Source organism: Oncorhynchus keta, chromosome 36, assembly GCF_023373465.1.
Source record: "Oncorhynchus keta strain PuntledgeMale-10-30-2019 chromosome 36, Oket_V2, whole genome shotgun sequence".
In the NCBI taxonomy this organism is placed as follows: Eukaryota; Metazoa; Chordata; class Actinopteri; order Salmoniformes; family Salmonidae; genus Oncorhynchus; species Oncorhynchus keta.
In genome coordinates, this window is record NC_068456.1 from 59,329 (window position 1) to 78,539 (window position 19,211).

Below are 19,211 nucleotides of genomic sequence, written 5' to 3' on the forward strand. Positions count from 1 at the left end.
ATCAAGTGCTTCTCAAATTGTGAATGTGAGACTGATGAAGTGTGCAAGAAACAAAGCAGAGCCCATGCCTGTCATGCACATTTATCCAAATCATCATTAGAGTTGCATCATGCAGTGTTAGAATGTATTCAAAATCAAAACATATAGTCCAACGTTTGTATCACAACTAAAGTTACATAAATAACTCTAAATTAAGCATATAGTAGTACCAGTTTCTTTGTTAAATGCTCAACACAGAATAGCCACATGTGCGCACACCCTCAAATCCTTTGGAGAATATTATATATATATCTCAATTGTATTCTTCATACTATAATAATACCATAGAATTCTAAGCAAATCTTTTCTGCTAAATGAACTAGTGTAACCCACAGCCATACTGCATAGCCAGATCAGGGCCTAACATACGGACAACTCCAGAGTATGCTATTCTGTTCTGAAATAGACTACGTTTTCTTCATATCATGTTTCTTTAGACCTGCCTAAAATAAATGTATGCATGTATTGTGGTGGTGTAGGCTATATTACATGGATTTATTAGACTTTTTCAAATGTTCTAAAAGGGTTGCATCAGTGGCTTGTAGGCTATACGTGGAACCCAGGAGCCGCTAAATGTGTTTATGTTAATCCGGTCAATTACCTTGAGACCAGAAGTTATTTGCTTGACAACCACCAGCTGACAAACTTTCATGACTTCCACAGCTCTAACAGAGGAAATCTCAGGAATTTATTTTCCCCGCCATCAGTCGCCTCCTCCACCCTACAGACTCTGGCCCTCACACAGCCACAATGTTACAAATTTGCTGAGTTAAAGGCTAAAATCAACACCATCCGACAGAACATTGTATCCTCCAACCTCACCCCACACTGGCTCCAAGCCCACCACCCATATCTAAGTGACTTTGCTCTAGTCTCACCTGCTGTTGTGTTCAAAATCACCTAAACTACCAGTGGCACCCTCGACCCTATTTCAACATCACTGTTCAAAACATGATCAGCTGCTCTCATCCAGTTTGTAACCAACCTGTTCAACAAGTCATTCCACACTGGGCATGTTCCGTCACTGTTCAAAAATCGCATCACCACTCAAGAAATCATCCCTTGACCAAGACCTCTCAAACTACAGGCCCATTTCCAACCTCCCATTTTTATGTAAAGTCCTGGAGAAGATATTGGCATCTCAGCTTCAGTCACACCTCAGTGCTATCCATCTTTATGGAGGTGCTTCAGTCTGGCTTCAGGCCCATGCACAGCACTGAGACAGCCCTGGTGAAGGTTGTCAATGACATCCTTATGGCTGCAGATACAGGATCCCCCACCATCTTGATTCTTCTGTACCTCAGTGTGGCTTTTTATACAGTAGATCGCACCTCAGAGAGCACACTGGCATCTGTGAGACCACCCTAAACTGGATCACTTCTAACTGCAAGCAGTACATTACCCTCGGAGAGGCAAGACCCTTGCAGTGACCCAAAAGGGTCAGTGTTAGGACCTATCCTCTTCCTACATGTTCCCAGTAGGCCAGATCTTCAGACAAGTGTCCAATTCCACTGCTACGCAGATGACACAAAGGTGTCCATTAAAACAAAGCCTGACACAACATCTGCTCTGTTAACATTGTCCAACTGACTGGAAGCGGTAAAATCTTGGAGGCAGAACAGCTTCCTACAACTCAACAGCAGCAAGACAGAAGCAATGCTGATAGGCACCCCTAGTAGATCAACTCCTGCAGCATCTGCCCTGTCATTAATGGCCACATCATGAACTTCTCGTCAGTCATCATTAATTTGGGTGTGAAATTCGACCCTGCACTCTCCTTCAATGACCACAGTCACATTTGTAAAACGTAATTCTTTCATCTGAAGAACATCTCCCGCCTAAGACTCTCTCTCACCACATCTGAAGCAGAAAAGCTCATTTTCTCCAGAATTGATTATGGGAATAGTACTTTGGGGCCTGCCTGCAAATTCAATTCATAAACTACAGCTCATCCAAACTCAGTGATGCAAGGATTCTGACACTGTGTAGACAGCTTGCTGGCTTTTGTGATTATTATTGGCACTGTCCACAGCAGCATGCTGGCACTAATTGTGAGTCTAAAACATGGTCCAGCTCCAGCAAGTGGAAAATATTTTCCAATTCTTCGCTGAAAAAAAATAAATCACCCACAATTCCTGTTTCAACCAGAATATCAAGCTAGTACTTGACGGTCATTAAAAAAAACATTTCTTGGATCAGCTGATGATTGAGAACTACCCTATGCCTGACTAAACAGCTGGATACCCAATGTGCAGTCAACAAGAAGCCCTATTAGCCTATGCATATTGAGAACCATGCAAGGCAAGTGACTTTTGGTTAAAGCATTCAATTTTGCAATCGCATATAACGTTTTGGATTTGTATGCCCATGGAAACTGAAATATCAACATGAACATTTGATAAAATTGTGCTGCCATTATTAGCGAACCATCTCATAGACTGAGCAATACTTTTGTCCCGCTGATGGCTCATAAGGGGTCGATGGGGGGGGGGGGTGTCGAACATTCACGCCTAGCCTAATGGTCTATCAGCTCACAATTGCCTGGACACCTTCCTACCTGTGCAAATTGAAAGAAAATTCATTTTTACAAGGTTGAAATATACACTGCTCAAAAAAATAAAGGGAACACTTAAACAACACAATGTAGACAATAGACAACAGGTTGAAATTATAGGCAATTAGCAAGACACCCCCAATAAAGGAGTGGTTTTGCAGGTGGTGACCACAGACCACTTCTCAGTTCCTATGCTTCCTGGCTGATGTTTTGGTCACTTTTGAATGCTGGCGGTGCTTTCACTCTAGCGGTAGCATGAGACGGAGTCTTACAACCCACACAAGTGGCTCAGGTAGTGCAGCTCATCCAGGATGGCACATCAATGAGAGCTGTGGCAAGAAGGTTTGCTGTGTCTGTCAGCGTAGTGTCCAGAGCATGGAGGCGCTACCAGGAGACAGGCCAGTACATCGGGAGACGTGGAGGAAGCCATAGGAGGGAAATAACCCAGCAGCAGGTTCGCTACCTCCGCCTTTGTGCAAGGAGGAGCACTGCCAGAGCCCTGCAAAATGACCTCCAGCAGGCCACAAATGTGCATGTCTGCTCAAACAGTCAGATACAGACTCCATGAGGGTGGTATGAGGGCCCGACGTCCACAGGTGGGGGTTGTGCTTAAAGCCCAACACCGTGCAGGACGTTTGGCATTTGCCAGAGAACACCAAGATATTTTAATTTTTTAATTTGACCCCTTTTTTCTCCCCAATTTCGTGGTATCCAATTGTTGTTGTAGCTACTATCTTGTCTCATCGCTACAACTCCCGTACAGGCTCGGGAGAGACGAAGGTTGAAAGTCATGCGTCCTCCGATACACAACCCAACCAGCCGTACTGCTTCTTAACACAGCGCGCATCCAACCCGGAAGCCAGCCGCACCAATGTGTCGGAGGGTACACCGTGCACAGAGTGGCAGAGTCTGGAGACACCGTGGAGAGCGTTCTGCTGCCTGCAACATCCACCAGCATGACCGGTTTGGCGGTGGTTCAGTCATGGTGTGGGGTGACACTTCTTTGGGGGGCCGCACAGCCCTCCATGTGCTCGCCAGAGGTAGCCTGACTGCCATTAGGTACCGAGATGAGATCCTCAGACCCCTGTGGTTGGCCCTGGATTCCTCCTAATCCAAGACAATGCTCGACCTCATGTGGCTGGAGTGTCAGCAGTTCCTGCAAGAGGAAGGCATTGATGCTATGGACTGGCCCGCCCGTTCCCCAGACCTGAATCCAATTGAGCACATCTGGGACATCATGTCTCGCTCCGTCCACCAACGCCATGTTGCACCACAGTGTCCAGGCGTTGGCGGATGCTTTAGTCCAGGTCTGGGAGGAGATCCCTCAGGAGACCATCCGCCACCTCATCAGGAGCATGCCCAGGCGTTGTAGGGAGGTCACACAGGCACGTGGAGGCCACACACACTACTGAGCCTCATTTTGACTTGTTTTAAGGACATTACATCAAAGTTGGATCAGCCTGTAGTGTGTTTTTCCACTTTAATTTTGAGTGTGACTCCAAATCCAGACCTCCATGGGTCGATACATTGGATTTCCATTGATAATTTTTGTGTGATTTTGTTGTTATCACATTCAACTATGTAAAGAAAAAAGTATTTAATAAGAATATTTCATTCAGATCTAGGATGTGTTATTTTAGTGTTCCCTTTATTTTTTTGAGCAGTATATTTTCTTTCAGTTTCTCTGTTTCTTAAATTGAATATGTGCATGTTTTGCATTCATTCATTGATGTATTAGTAGGCTTATGGATTACATTTTCCAAATTATTCACCCAACCTGGTTGTATTTATTCTGTCTAAAAGGAAGGCAGAGAATGCAGAGCATAGGAAATATCACCATGATAAGGCTACTAGGTATACAACTGTTTTTACCCAGGTTAAACAGAGTTTTCCTGCCAAAACCACCAGCCTGATGTTTCTCAGCCAATGTGGTGAGAGAGCACGCCCAGGCTGGCGGGTGCCCGGACAAAAAGACTTCGCTGACAGAGAGTTCCATGAAGGAGCAGCTTTTGCACTAAAATATAACACGCTGGGGCATTGATTTGAATAGGAGACCAAACAGTCTTCTCTACTTCCGTAGCATCACCTTGGAAAAATACACTATATTTGTCCCCATGTCAAACCCAACCACCAGAGGCAGAGTGTGTGTATCAAGGTGTAGATAACAGTGTATTATGCATGAATATAGGTGGTCACCTCATCTGACAGGTGGTCACAGTGCTCTATGAGTCTGTGTCGGAGGGGGTTTTGGGCAATGCTGGCTAGGGTCTCTGGTCCTTTCTCCTCCCCTAGGAGGAAGTAGACCATGTCCTGCAGCAAGGCCTCAGAGGTCACCTGGCGGATGATCCTGTTAAGCAACGCCGTGGAGGTCAGGATGCCCACCTCCGACCTAAAAGGGGGACAGAAGGGACACCGTCATCCACTGACACAGCACAATTACATTGTAATCTTTCATTGTCTTTCATTTCATTCATCTTTCCTAGACAGGGGCAGACATACATACACATTCAAAACAAAGAGAGGAACCTATGAGTGTTCCTCTGAATAGGGACTTACGTCTGCATCAGCTGGGGCTCCATGACCGCCACAAAGAACCTCTCTCTCACTGCTTTAGCCAACACTGCAGCCGCCGTCTTAGGGTACAAGACCCAAGAAATGTTTCATTACTACAAAGTCACTTTGATATAAAAACTATAGATGTATGTAATGTGAGTCTTATATATATATATATAGCTAATTGTATTGTGTTTTTGCTGAATTAAATTCTAACAAGTCGGTGTACTATTTAAAGAATCTTCCAGCCGATGGGGAGTCAGTGGTGTTGCTCATTACCTTCTGAGCCTCTTTGATGAGCTGGTCGCAGTAATCGAGCCAAGATAGGAAGGAGATGAGTGCTCGCTTCCCAGTGAAGATGGCAGCATCATCCTTCATGTTATACACATCCAGTCTGCAACAGACAATTAGATATTGTACTTTTCTGATGCCGATTCTTAATTGATCAAGATGCATATTCATTCTATAGTTGTGTGTGTCATTCAGAGGATGAATGGGCAAGACAATGCCTTTGAACAAGGTATGGTAGTCGGTGACAGGCGCACCAGTTTGAGTGTGTCAAGAACTGCAATGCGGCTGGGTTTTTCACACTTAACCATTTCCCATTTCCCAGAATGGTCCTCCACCCAAAAGACATCAAGCCAACTTGACAACTTTGGGAAGCATTGAAGTCAACATGGGGCAGCATCCCTGTGGAACGCTTTCAACACCTTGTAGAGTCCATGCCCCAACAAATTGAGGATGTTCTGAGGGCAACTCAATATTCGGAAGGTGTTCCTAATGTTATTTTTGTTACATGGACATACACAGAGGCCCAGCTCATGAGCTCCATCACCAGCATATTGTAATTTATACTGAACAAAAATATAAACGCAACAATTTTAAAGATTTTACTGAGTTAACAGTTCATAAGGAAATCAGTTAATTGAAATGAATAAATTAGGCCCTATTGACATGTCTTCTTCGCATTAAGTTGATCAGGCTGTTGATTGTGGCAAGTGGAATGTCCCACTCCTCTTCAATGGTTGTGTGAAGTTGCTGGAAATTGGCTGGAACTGGAACACGCTGTCGTACACTTCGATCCAGAGCATCCCAAACATGCTCAACGGGTGACATGTCTGTTGAGTACATAGGCCAAGGAAGAACTGGGACATTTTCAGCTTTTAGGAATTGTGTACAGATCCTTGGAACATGTCACTGTGCATTATCATGCTGAAACATGAGGTGATGGCAGCGGATGAGTGGCATGACAGTGGGCCTCAACAAATGTTAGTACATCGAATCGCATCGATTCTTTCTCTAATCAAACCGAATAGTCTCAAACTAAAATGTATCGTTCCTGTATTGCATCGGAACCCATGTATACATATCGAATCGTCTTGAAAGGGAAAGATGCACTTCCCTACAATTTTCCCTTGGCAGACCATTCACTGATACTAATTTAGAGAGGGGGTATGCTGCAGATGTGTCCCAAACGCAACCATATAGTGCAATACTTTTGACCAGAGCCCATGAGGCTCTGTTCAAAAGTAGTCTATGTGCCCTCATCTCTCTTGGACAGACACACGTAACATAGGCTGGCATCGCAGCATCCATCACCAGACTGCAATGACCAATGAGAAAATGTTGATTTATTCATCACTGATCATTTGGACAAATCATGATTTCGCAGTTGTTAGCATTTTTCGAATTTCGGAAGTGGACATTTGGCCCATGCTTTGACTGAGAGTTCCCGTTTAGGAGGTTGAGACTTCGCTCGTCTGGTTAGTATCTTTTCTCATACATCTCCCCCCAGAACATGATGGTGCATCTGACGCAATTACACAAGTTTTTAGTTCTGGGTTTCCCGAGATTAATGGAACCTGGTCAAAAATAGTGCACTATTTGGGAATAGGGTGCCATTTTGGACACACACACTATATGTAGCATTACAGTGCCTTCAGAAAGTATTCATATCCCTGGACTTATTCCACAGTTTGTTGTGTTACAGCCTGAATTCAAAATAGATTAAATATATTTTCCCCCTCAACCATCTACACACAATGCCCCATAATGACAAAGAGAAAACATGTTTTTAAACATATTTGCTAATTTATTGAAAATTAAAGAGAAATAACTCATTGATAATCGTATCACACACGTTATAATCACCTTTGGCAGCGATTACTGCTGTGAGTCTTTCTGAGTAGGTGTAAGAATGTTGCACACCTGGATTGTACAATATTTGCACATTCTTTTTAAAATTCTTCAAGCTCTGTCAAGTTGGTTGTTGATCATTGCTCGACAGCAATCTTGAAGTCTTACCATGGATTTTCAGGCCAATTTAAGTTAAAAATGCAATTAGGCCACACAGGAACACTAAAATGTTGTCTTGGTAAACAACTCCAGTGTATATTTGGCCTTTTGTTTTAGGTTATTGTTCTGCTGAAAGGTGAATGTCTTCTCGTGTCTGTTGGAAAGCAGATAACCAGGTGGTACACAGTGATGTGTTGGATTTTCCCCAAACATAACACTTTGTATTAAGAACGTTATTGCAAACAGGATGCTTGTTTTGGAATATTTGTATTCTGTACAGGCATCCTTTTCACTCTGTCATTTAGGTTAGTTGATTCATGCTCAGTTCTACAACAACCATTAAACTCTGTAACTGTTTTAAAAAGTCAACATTGGCCTCATTGTGAAATCCCTGAGCGGTTTCCTTCCTCTCCGGCAACTGAGTTAGGAAGGACGCCTGTATCTTTGGGGTGACTGGGTGTACCATCCAAAGCAGAATTTATAACTTTACCATGCTCAAAGAGATATTAAATGTCTGCTTTTCTTATTATTTGTACCATCTTTGACTGAGGGACCTTACAGATAATTGCGTGTGGAACCTAAATGAGGTAGTCATTCAAAGTGTATGTTAAACACTTAATGCACACAGAGTGTGTCCATGCAACTTATTATGTGACTTTACTCCAGAACTTATTCAGGTTTGCCATATCAAAGGGGTGAATACTCATTGACTCAAGTATATTCAGCTTTTACATTTTTTTATGAATTTGTAAACCTTTTTAAAAAATATATAATTCCACATTGACATTATGGGATATTGTGTGTAGGCCAGTGACACAAAATATAAATTGAATCCATTTTAAATTCAGGATGTAACACAACAAAATTTGGAAAATCCAAGGGGTGTGCATACTTTCTGAAGGTACTGTCTCTCTGACAAAGCAGAGGTAGCATGAGGAGTGGACAGCAAAGCCTCACCCCCAGTTGACTGACTCCACTGTCTCAATGTCCAGGGGATCCATGGACATGGGGAGAGCCTTGTAGAAGGCTGACAGTCTGTCAGTCAAGAGTTCACAGAGCTCAGTGTTCTCCGTCAGACACTTGGCCGCGGCCGGCTCAGGCAGACTGACCAGCAGCATGAGGCCCTCGCATGCCTTCACCACTATCCTGCCATCCTGAGAGAGAGAGAGAGAGAGAGGAAAGCATGAATATAGATGCTACTCAAACAACAAACACAGTTCAAGCTACATTAAAAACACCACTAAGCCTATTCCCACTGCAAGCTCAAATCAAAACAGACTATATCAATGATCAGTGTGGTATGAGTAACCTGGTCTCAGATCTGTGGTATGAGGAGGTACTGACCGGACTCTTGGTGAGGTTGAGGAGAGACGTGACTATGTTGTAGTTGTTGTTGTTGTTGGACTGGGCAGCAGCAGACTTGGGCTCCTCAGGTGATTCAGCTGCCTGTCCCTCTGCCTGGGGCTGACCTGTGTCTGGTGAAGCCAAGTCCTCCCTAACCCCCTCTACACCAGGCCTCTTTGAGTCAGGCCTCTTCACTTTATTCTGTGAACCAGGAGATGCAAGGGGGAAAAAAACTATTGTAGGATTCAAACTGTGTGACGTCAGTTCAGCCGTCTCTCAAGTCTCCTTACTGAAACGTCCTGACTCGTTTTCATTAGGGTACACTAACAAAACGTTTTGCAACATGAAAAAAAAAAAAATCAGCCAAATGTTTTTTTTTTTTGGATAAGTACAGATAGTAAGTACCTTTCTATTTGAATCCATTTCAGAGCATTTGGTGCCCAATGAAGACAACCCTGCTGCCTCTGTTATGGTAGCATCTTATGGACATCATACTTACCTCCAGGAAGAAGTTAACGAGGTAGGGGTCCTGCTTTAGTTTGGCACAGACAATGCAGAGGAACTGGATCTCCTCGTTCTCCGTGGGAGCAGCCAGGATCTCTCCACACAGACGGATGAGTTTCTGAGGAGTCAACCAGAGAGGCACACTACTTCACACTGAAACAGTGTACAAATGACATCTACATAGTAAACACATCCACGTGTTAAAACCATCCATATCTACAAAGTAAAACGTATTGGATCTCACCTGTACAGGTCTATGGACATTGATGTGGGGCAGAAGAGGCTGGTGAATGCGTCCTAGCAGCTTGGTGTAAAAACTCAGAACCTGCTGCTTCATTCCCGGAGGACACTGATGGGAGACAAAACAACCCCAATAGATTAAGATTAAGAAACACCATGGTACTTTTCATACCTGATCTGGTCTTTCTAACATGATTTGGTATAGGCTAACTATCCAACAGAGTGCAGTGAGGTCTTTTACTATTTTTCTCACTACTGAGCAAAGTCTTGCTGTACTGTGCTCGCCTGGTTACACATCCACTAAAGTTGCTGAAAAGGACAATGTGAAGAAAAATAAAATGTCAGAGCCAGTTCAGTGTGGTTTGAGTTGGCATGATAGTGTGAAAGGACATTGTTCCCCTTACGTCGGCCTTGCCCAGGGTGAAGAGGGTCTCTAGGATCTTGTGGTGCAGCAGGTACTCCATGCAGGGCCCAGTCTCTCCAGACTCTCTCTCTGACTCCTCCTGCGTCAGGATGTCCAGCATCTGCTCCAGATGGGACGGGATGTTGGTGTCTGTCACAGGTGCTTTGTCATCTGACACAGAAGAAATAAACAAACAAATATTGCTTTCACATTGTGGTTACAGGTAACACATCATTGATAACATATCTCTACTCCATGTCTGTTTACAGTGATTTGAAACTCCGACAGAGATGGCGCCGACAGAGATGGCCGCCTCGCTTCGCGTTCCTAGGAAACTATGCAGTTTTTTGTGTTTTTTTTCACAAGCATTTCACTACACTCGCATTAACATCTGCTAACCATGTGTATGTGACAAATAAAATTTGATTTGAACTCTTACTTGATGTCTATTAAGTGTTGTTTGTTGGTCTTACCTGATGTCTCTATGTAGTAATGTGTGATGGCTTTCCAGTGATACACAAAGTCCTCCTGCAAGGGCAGTGAAGGCGCAAGCTGGAACAGAAACAGAAATCAAATCAAAACCCTGTTAATCACACAATTTTGTCTGATTAACCAGTGTCTAATTAGTTTAGCAATCTTTACTACAGGCCTACTGCCAGTCTGTGTGTAAAGCAACCAGACACTTGACCAGGCAAGACGCACAAACTTGTCATCTGCTTGAGCAGATCTTTTCACTCTCTGCACATTGGACATGTCGGCCTACTTCTTGTAGCCCCCAAATGTAGTGTCTTATTAACAGTCAATCTCGTTTGCGCAACTCCGACAAGTCATCTTATCAACAAGGGTGGAGAAATCTACCAGATATCCAACCCTTGCTAACGTTTGAAAGCAGATGAAAACATTCAGCAGCCGACTAACTAGACTCGCATGTACATCACAACAATGAATTAGCCTTTCTCGCTTGACGGGAACCCCGTATGGTAACGTCAAAAAGTCAGAGGGGTATACAAAGCAGGTTTCAGACAAACAGACAAAAATAACTTATATGGCGACCTTTGGGCTAACGTAGTTAGTTAGGAAAGCTAAACTTAGATTTGTTTTCTGTGGTGTTGACTCAATTAGACCATACCCATTTCAAGCTTTTTCTTTTTTTTACAGATTGCAGAGATGTAAACATTAGCTTGCTAACGTTAGCTAAGCCGGCTATAATCAGGGCAGTGTAGTTAACAGCTTTAGCTAATTATTTTAATCACATTGCTTAATATTAAGTGAAACAAGCCCAGAAACCAGAACGAAAGTTTTAGCTAGCCAACTAACGTTAGCTATAGTTAGGCTTTGTTGGACACCTCTGCTGTTAGCGTTAGCAGCACCTACGATCACATCTGGCAAAGCTAGCTGGCATCCGCTAACAGTTACGTGGTTAACTTCAATAGAACATCCAGTTAGGCCCAATTGTCCCCGACCTCGATTGAACCTTTCTTCCAGAGGTTTGACATCTTCCACATAAATGAAAACTCACCGCCTCGACTGCGTGCTGTAGAATCGATGTAAATTTGGAGAACATTTTGTTCTTCGACTGGACCAGTTTGTCACGAGAAGACCTAGAGAATTCCTCTATCTTCTTCCTGTTGTTAGCGCTGCGATCCAGATTGGAGTTTTCATATAATGATCCTTGAAGGAAAATAAATGCAAACAATAAAACGCACAGCGGACTCTATCTCACAACCACTGTCACAACACAAACTACTGTAACGTTCACCTCTGTTGGACACCGTGGCACTTCCCCAGCCAAGCAGTAATATAACAGATAGAACAATGAGCCAGATATTTTACCGGATGTATAAATATGAAGCATCTGGGCGTTTCCACTCACTAACAAATATGGTGATGATAGGAAGCCCAGTGGACGACAGTGGGAGAAGATGGAGCGAGATGGATTTTGGCCGATATTCCTCTAATTTTGTCATCAATGAAACAGTTGATCTCAATACAGTTTTCAAAACTATACTCTGTTATGAACAGAGTGGACTAAGTGTTGTAGACTTTGCCTTTTGCTTTCTTTAGAAGGAACGCAAGGGCGAATTGAGTTATTGCATACGGCGGCGCACTTCACATAATAGGCTTTCCATAACGGAAATATGCAAATACATGCTAGAGCGCGTTAATAACATCTCGCTAGCTCGTTCTTGGCTCTGCCCACCTCATTGCTTGTTTTAGCTACAACAGGCTTTTGTCTATCTTGGGTTACTTATAAAAAATCTTTGGCAATATCTTTCTTCTTGTTTCTTCGTCTTCCTTTTCTTATTTTGTATCATGGCGTTCATACATTTTGTTTGTACATGCCGCCACCTACTGTGTGGTAGTGTGTGGTCACTCACGTTACATTTTGTGATACAAAAACTTAAATGGAAAGGAAATAAAATGCACCACCAACTAACCCTACACATACAGTGTTTCTTCCACTTCCTATTATTATTATTATTTTATTTTTTATTTTAACTAGGCAAGTCAGTTTAAGAACAAATTCTTATTTTTACTAGTCCAACGCTCTAACCACTAGGCTACCCTGCCGCCCCATTATAACAATTGGATGACTTTGGGTGTTCCAGTAAGCAACAATTTGTTGCCTTCGTTAGCCTACTTTATTGTGAAAAATGCATCCGTAACTCTGCCAAGCCTACCAGCAAGAAACTGACGATACAACAATGCAACAAATACATTGATCATCAGTAAGGTTTTACCCGTGGTCGCGTGAAAATCAATGTATTCGATACTCCACAAAGTTTTACACGGTGTCTGTTCATCAACATCTTTCTGCTTTCGTTAATAAAATAACGATAAAAAAGACTTTCAAAATGCAGATGTTTATTTCAACTTACTGTACAGTACATCTCAGCAACATTTTAGTTGCACTTCCCCCGGCTCCACGACCAAGCCGGGCTGTTAAACTAATCGTTGGATAACAGATCGGCTCTCCGAACTCATTAAACACGCGTTACTGTGTGTGTGTGTGTTTCGATTCTCTCTCTCTCACACGCAGACGCACTTGCTGTCTTGACCTCTAAATGCTCGGCTATGAAAAGACCAATGACATTTACTCCGGAGGTGCTAACCGGTTGCATCCTCTACAACCACTGATTATTATTTGACCCTATTGGTCATCTATGAATGTTTGAACAGCTTGAAAAATGATCTAGCCTTTATGACCATGTACTCTTATCTTCAACTAGTTCGGATTTAACTATACATTTTTTTTTTATGACTGATACCTTGAGTGAGAGGTCTAATGCTTTAATATTTAATCATTACTGCCCTCCGATTTCATATTCATTATATAAAAAGGCCCATGTGCACCATCATCAGATGAACCACGTCATGTAGGCTAAAGCTATTTAATTCATGAATGCATTGGATATTCTGTGTTTTTATTTACAGAAGTGATGAATAGCTGGAGGCATTTTGTTTTTCACAAGCGTGGTTTTAGAGCACTTAAGTACTTAACTCCGGGATGCTGGCCATCGAGGCAGAGTTCCTCTGTCCAGTGTCTAGTGTTCTTTTGCCCATCTTAATACTTTATTTTTTATTGGCTAGATATGGCTTTTTCTTTGCAACTCTGCCTAGAAGGCCAGCATCCCGGAGTCGTCTCTTCACTGTTGACTTTGAGATTGGTGTTTTGCGGGTACTATTTAATGAAGCTGCCAGTTGAGGACTTGTGAGGCATGTGTTTCTCAAGCTAGACACTCTAATGTACTTGTTCTCTTGCTCAGTTGTGCACCGGGGCCTCCCACTCCTCTTTCTTTTCTGGTTAGCGCCAGTTTGTGCTGTTCTGTGAAAGGAGTAGTACACAGCGTTGTACGAGATCTTCAGTTTCTTGGCAATTTCTCGCATGGAATAGCCTTCATTTCTCAGAACAAGAATAGACTGACAAGTGTTGTGGAATGATCAGAATTAGTTGGGTAACATAGATAAGATCTTTTATTTTCATGATATGCTTATGAGTTATTTCTCATAAGAATGTATTTTGTTGTACTATAGTGGTGGCCATTGGCAGTTATCTGTTCTATGTCAAGACTAAGTTGCATGGGCCGTTGAGAGGGGAGAGGTCAAGGGGTCATCATGTGTAAACATATCTTTTCTGTGTGCCAGTGACTCCCTACGTTTCTCATCGGGAAAAGGAGGGTGGCAGTGTCTGGAATCATTCTATGCTCCCTCTTTGTTGACCTATAGGGTCACTCTCCTCTCCGTGAGTTTGTCCAGGATTGGTTGTTTTTAGAATTGGTTCTATCTAAATGACCATTTGATATATATCATAGGGTAGGGGTAATGTCTTGGTACCACTTTGTACCAAGGACGAGATAAGAGCTTTGTTTAGGAGACCAAACTGAACGATAATTTATAGCCCACCCTGTCTGACTAGGGGATATTCTCTCTGAAGTAAGGTTTTTTATTTGTGTAAGTTCCTAAGACCTGTGTTTTGTCATGTCGTCTAGGAGGGGGTGGATCTTTGCTATAAAGGATCCCATTTGCCATTATGCTGGGGACTCTCAACTTTTCATTAGAGATACTGAACTGTTGAAAGTCAAAATGCTATTGCAAAAGCTTAATTATTATTAAAGGTGAAGATTAAGCATAATTGTGTGTGATTTGCTCTCTCATCAGTTGGTAATTAAGGAAATTTCCACGACACAAGTTTCAGAAGAAAGTTCTTTGTTTCTGGCCATTTTGCGCCTGTAATCAAACCCACAAATGCTGATGCTCCAGATACTCAACTAGTCTAAAGAAGGCCTGTTTTATTTCTTCTTTAATTCAGCACAACAGTTTTCAGATGTGCTAAAATAATTGCAAAATGGTTTTCTATTGATCAATTAGCCTTTTAAAATTATAAACTTAGATTAGCTAACACAACGTGCCATTGGAACACAGGAGTGATGGTTGCTGATAATGGGCCTCTGTATGCCTATGTAGATATTCCATAAAAAATCTGCCGTTTGCAGCTACAATAGTAATTTACAACGTTAGCAATGTCTACACTGTATTTCTGATCAATTTGATGTTATTTTAATGTAAACATTTTTTTGTTTTTCTTTCTAAAACAAGGACATTTCTAAGTGACCCCAAACTTTTGAAGGGTAGTATAGACATATATATATATATATATATATATATATACACAGTTGGGGTCGGAAGTTTACATACACCTTAGCCAAATACATTTAAATTCAGTTTTTCACAATTCCTGACATTTAATCCGAGTAAAAATTCCCTGTTTTAGGTCAGTTAGGATCACCACTTTATTTTAAGAATGTAAAATGTCAGAATAATAGTAGAGAGAATGATTTATTTCATCACATTCCCAGTGGGTCAGAAGTTTACATACACTCTATTAGTATTTGGTAGCATTGCCTTTAAATTGTTTAACTTGGGTAAAATGTTTTGGGTAGCCTTCCACAAGCTACCCACAATAAGTTAGGTGAATTTTGGCCCCTTCCTCCTGACAGAGCTGGTGTAACTGAGTCAAGTTTGTAGGCCTCCTTGCTTGAACACGCTTTTTCAGTTCTGGCCACACATTTTCTATAGGATTGAGGTCAGGGCTTTGTGATGGCCACTCCAATACCTTGACTTTGTTGTCCTTAAGCCGTTTTGCCACATCTTTGGAAGTATGCTTGGGGTCATTGTCCATTTGTAAGACCCATTTGCGACCAAGCTTTAACTTCCTGACTGATGTCTTGAGATGTTGCTTCCCTCATGATGCCATATATATTGTGAAGTGCACCAGTCCCTCCTGCAGCAAAGCACCCCCACAACATGATGCAGCCACCCCCGTGCTTCACGGTTGGGATGGTGTTATCCTGCTTACAAGCCTCCCCCTTTTTCCTCCAAAAATAACGATAGTTATTATGGCCAAACAGTTACATTTTTGTTTCATCAGACCAGAGGACATTTCTCCAAAAAGTACAATCTTTGTTCCCATGTGCCATTGCAAACCGTAGTCTGTCTTTTTTATGGTGGTTTTGGAGCAGTGGCTTCTTCCTTGCTGAGCGGCTTATCAGGTTATATCGACATAGGACTCAACTACGATATAGGAGAGATACTTTGTACGTGTTTCCTCCAGCATCTTTACAGGGTCCTTTGCTGTCGTTCTGGGATTGATTTGCACTTTTTGCACCAAAGTACGTTCATCTCCAGAAGACAGACCTGAGTGCTTTAACGGCTGCGTAGTCCTGTGGTGCTTATACTTGCATACTTTTGTTTGTACAGATGAACATGGTACCTTCAGGCTTTTGGAAATAGCTCCCAAGAATGAACCAGACTTGTGGAGGTCTACACGTTTTTGATTTTCCCATGATGTCAAACAAAGAGGCACTGAGTTTGATGGTAGGCCTTGAAATATATCCACAGGTACACCTCCAATTGACCCAAATGATGTCAATTAGCCTTTCATAAGATTCTAAAGTCATTACATAATTTTTCTGGAGTTTTCCAAGCTGTTTAAAGGCACAGTCAACTTAGTGTATGTAAACCTCTGACCCACTGGCATTGTGATAAGTGAAATAATCTGTCTGTAAACAATTGTTGGAAAAATGACTTGTGTCATGCACAAAGTAGGTGTCCTAACCGTCTTGCCAAAAGTATAGTTTGTGAACAATACATTCGTGGAGTGGTTGAGTAATTAGTTTTAATGACTCCAACCTAAGTTTATGTAAACTTCCTACTTCAACTGTATATATGTATTGTCACGCCTGTGCTCGCTCTCCCTCTATGGCGCTCGGGGGGCAGGTTGCCCTTCATTACGCACACTTGTCACCATCATTACGCACATCCGCAATCACTGTACTCACCTGGACTCCTTCTCTTTGTTGATTGCCCCATCTATATCTATCTGTTCCTCCGTTGGTTCTCCATGTCAGCATTATTGTTGTTTACGTTTTCCCTGTCCAGACGCTGTTCGTGTTCTGTTTCATGTCTGTGTTTCATTAATGGTTCACTCCCTTAATCTGCTTCTCGTCTCCAGCGTCTGTCCTTACATATATAATTATTATTATTATTATGATTTATTTTTTTCAGAATATTGACCATGTGTGTTCTCTTGTTTTGGACCGTTCTGTAGTTTTAACCCAATGATTCGTCTGACAAACAAAGAACTTTGTGTACTGCAGGCCCAAGCATGGATTAAAGCTGGCGAGACATTCAATGACGTCATCAAGAGATGACAGGTAGCCTAGTGGTTAGAGTGTTGGACCAGTAACCGAAAGGTTCCTAGATTGACTCCCCGAGCTGACAAGGTAAAAATCTGTCATTCTGCCCCTGAACAAAGCAGTTAACCCACTGTGTTCCTAGGCCGTCGTTGTAAATACAAATTTGTACTTAACTGATTTGCCTAGTTAAATAAAAAATATGCTGGACCCTATGTCAGACAACTAAAAGATAATCAGGGAATCCTTGGAGAATTTTGACGGTGAGTTGAAAATTACAATATAATTAATGCTTTTTATATCTAAATATGTCTGTTTATAAATATGAATATATTTGAATAACCATATATATAAATGAGAGGATGGGTTATTGATACATGTTTTATTTATTTGTTAAACGAGAATGGACTAGGGTCTACAGGGCCAAAATGTTTAGGATAAAACCCAGGGTCTACGTAGCTGTTTAAATGGATCACTAGTCACTTTAAACAATGACACTTTAAATTAATGACACTTTAATAATGTTTACATATCTTACATTACTCATATCTCATGTATATAGTGTATTTTATACCATCTATTGCACCATGTCTATGCCGCTCGGCCACCGTTCATCCATATATCTATATGTACATATTCTCATTCAGCCTTTTTAGATTTGTGTGTGTGTGTTATGTAGTTTGTGAGGAATTGTGTGTATTAGGTAGTTTTGGGGAATTGGTAGATTTTAGATAGATATTACTACACTGTTGGAACTATAAGCTATAAAAGTAACATCTGCTAACACTGTGTATGTGACCATTGAAACTTAATTTGCATGTGTTCTGTGAACACACTCATAGCTAAGCTATACTCAAGAGTGGACCAATGGCACCACCTAGTGGATGTTCAGTTACATAACCAAACATTACATTACTTTTTCATTTTAGATGTTGCTTGTTGAATGTAGCTAAATGTTAGCACAATGATACCATAGATAAATGCATTTGATCATATTTACCACCTGCAACCCATTCTCTCTCTCTTATAAGGTTTCTTCAAGTATTTAACAGTTGTTATATATATGGATTTTTCATATATTTTAGGTAATTCATATTATTACATATTATATTCATATTATATTATTATATGTTGTTTTTATGTCAATTGTATGTATTTTAAAGTGAAAATGTATATATTTTGTACAAATATATTTCAATATTAATTCAAACGTCTATAGGATACTCAACATTTACCCAGCTGTTACCTGCAATAATTGATTTGGAACATCGACCATCAGAAGTTACAATTATAGAAGACGATGATTTTGTGGACCAACAGACCGCCGGTGTATCTTTACTCAGTCCTACGCCCTCAAAACATTTTTGAAGTAAGTCAAAAAATAAAATACGTAATAATCTTTATACATTAAGCATGAAACAAAATGTGTACACTATTTTAAAAACCTAATCTTGTGTTTACAGCTGACAGCCCCCAGACAAGAATACCCGAGGCATTATGGCCTCGGGTATACCATTGAATGACTTCGAGGGTAATGAAAGCGACGATATTCTACCGTTCTGTATGGCCGGCTTTGACAAAACTCAAAACATCCCCAAGAATCGAAGATTTGCTATACATATACACACCTCCAAGCAGCCCCAACCATTCGTTGAATAATCCTGCGCCTACAACATATCCTGCACGGGTCCACAAAACTGTAGTGCCAATACACAGAACTGCATCACCTCTGCCCGAGAAGGCCAACTGGTCTGAAAACAATTGGATTCAAGAGCATGCTCTCTATGGATACGGTGTGAACAGTATTTATTACAGTTTTTCATTTTTTGGAAAGAATATGTTTAAACCATTTCAAATAATGTTTATTTTTTCCAGACTCAGACAATACCTATACGAATCATGCAAAGTCTATACATCAAGAGGACATCGGGATAGGAAACGCATCTAGGATTCCTCAGAAAAACAGCCATCAAACAACTAAAGGTAATTTAACTAAAAACCAAGGCCTAACAGTGAGATACAGAAACAAGGACTTAGGTGATGTGTTATATTTTAAATGTACTGTTTAAAAAGAAGCTTTTTCTTT

At 41.4% G+C, this 19,211-nt stretch overlaps 1 protein-coding gene across 1 annotated transcript in view; it reads right to left on the reverse strand.

The window, feature by feature from the left end:
• fhip2a (FHF complex subunit HOOK interacting protein 2) overlaps positions 1 to 11,744 on the reverse strand; it is a 28,953-nt gene extending 17,209 nt beyond the window's left edge. Inside the window, 10 exon segments of the mRNA XM_035753821.2 lie at positions 4,790 to 4,982; positions 5,150 to 5,226; positions 5,426 to 5,540; positions 8,399 to 8,595; positions 8,786 to 8,986; positions 9,285 to 9,407; positions 9,534 to 9,638; positions 9,934 to 10,103; positions 10,406 to 10,484; positions 11,452 to 11,744. Coding sequence (XP_035609714.2) covers positions 4,790 to 4,982; positions 5,150 to 5,226; positions 5,426 to 5,540; positions 8,399 to 8,595; positions 8,786 to 8,986; positions 9,285 to 9,407; positions 9,534 to 9,638; positions 9,934 to 10,103; positions 10,406 to 10,484; positions 11,452 to 11,496 — 1,305 coding nt within the window. The 5' untranslated portion in view covers positions 11,497 to 11,744.
• Between the last annotated feature and the right edge of the window lie 7,467 nt (positions 11,745 to 19,211).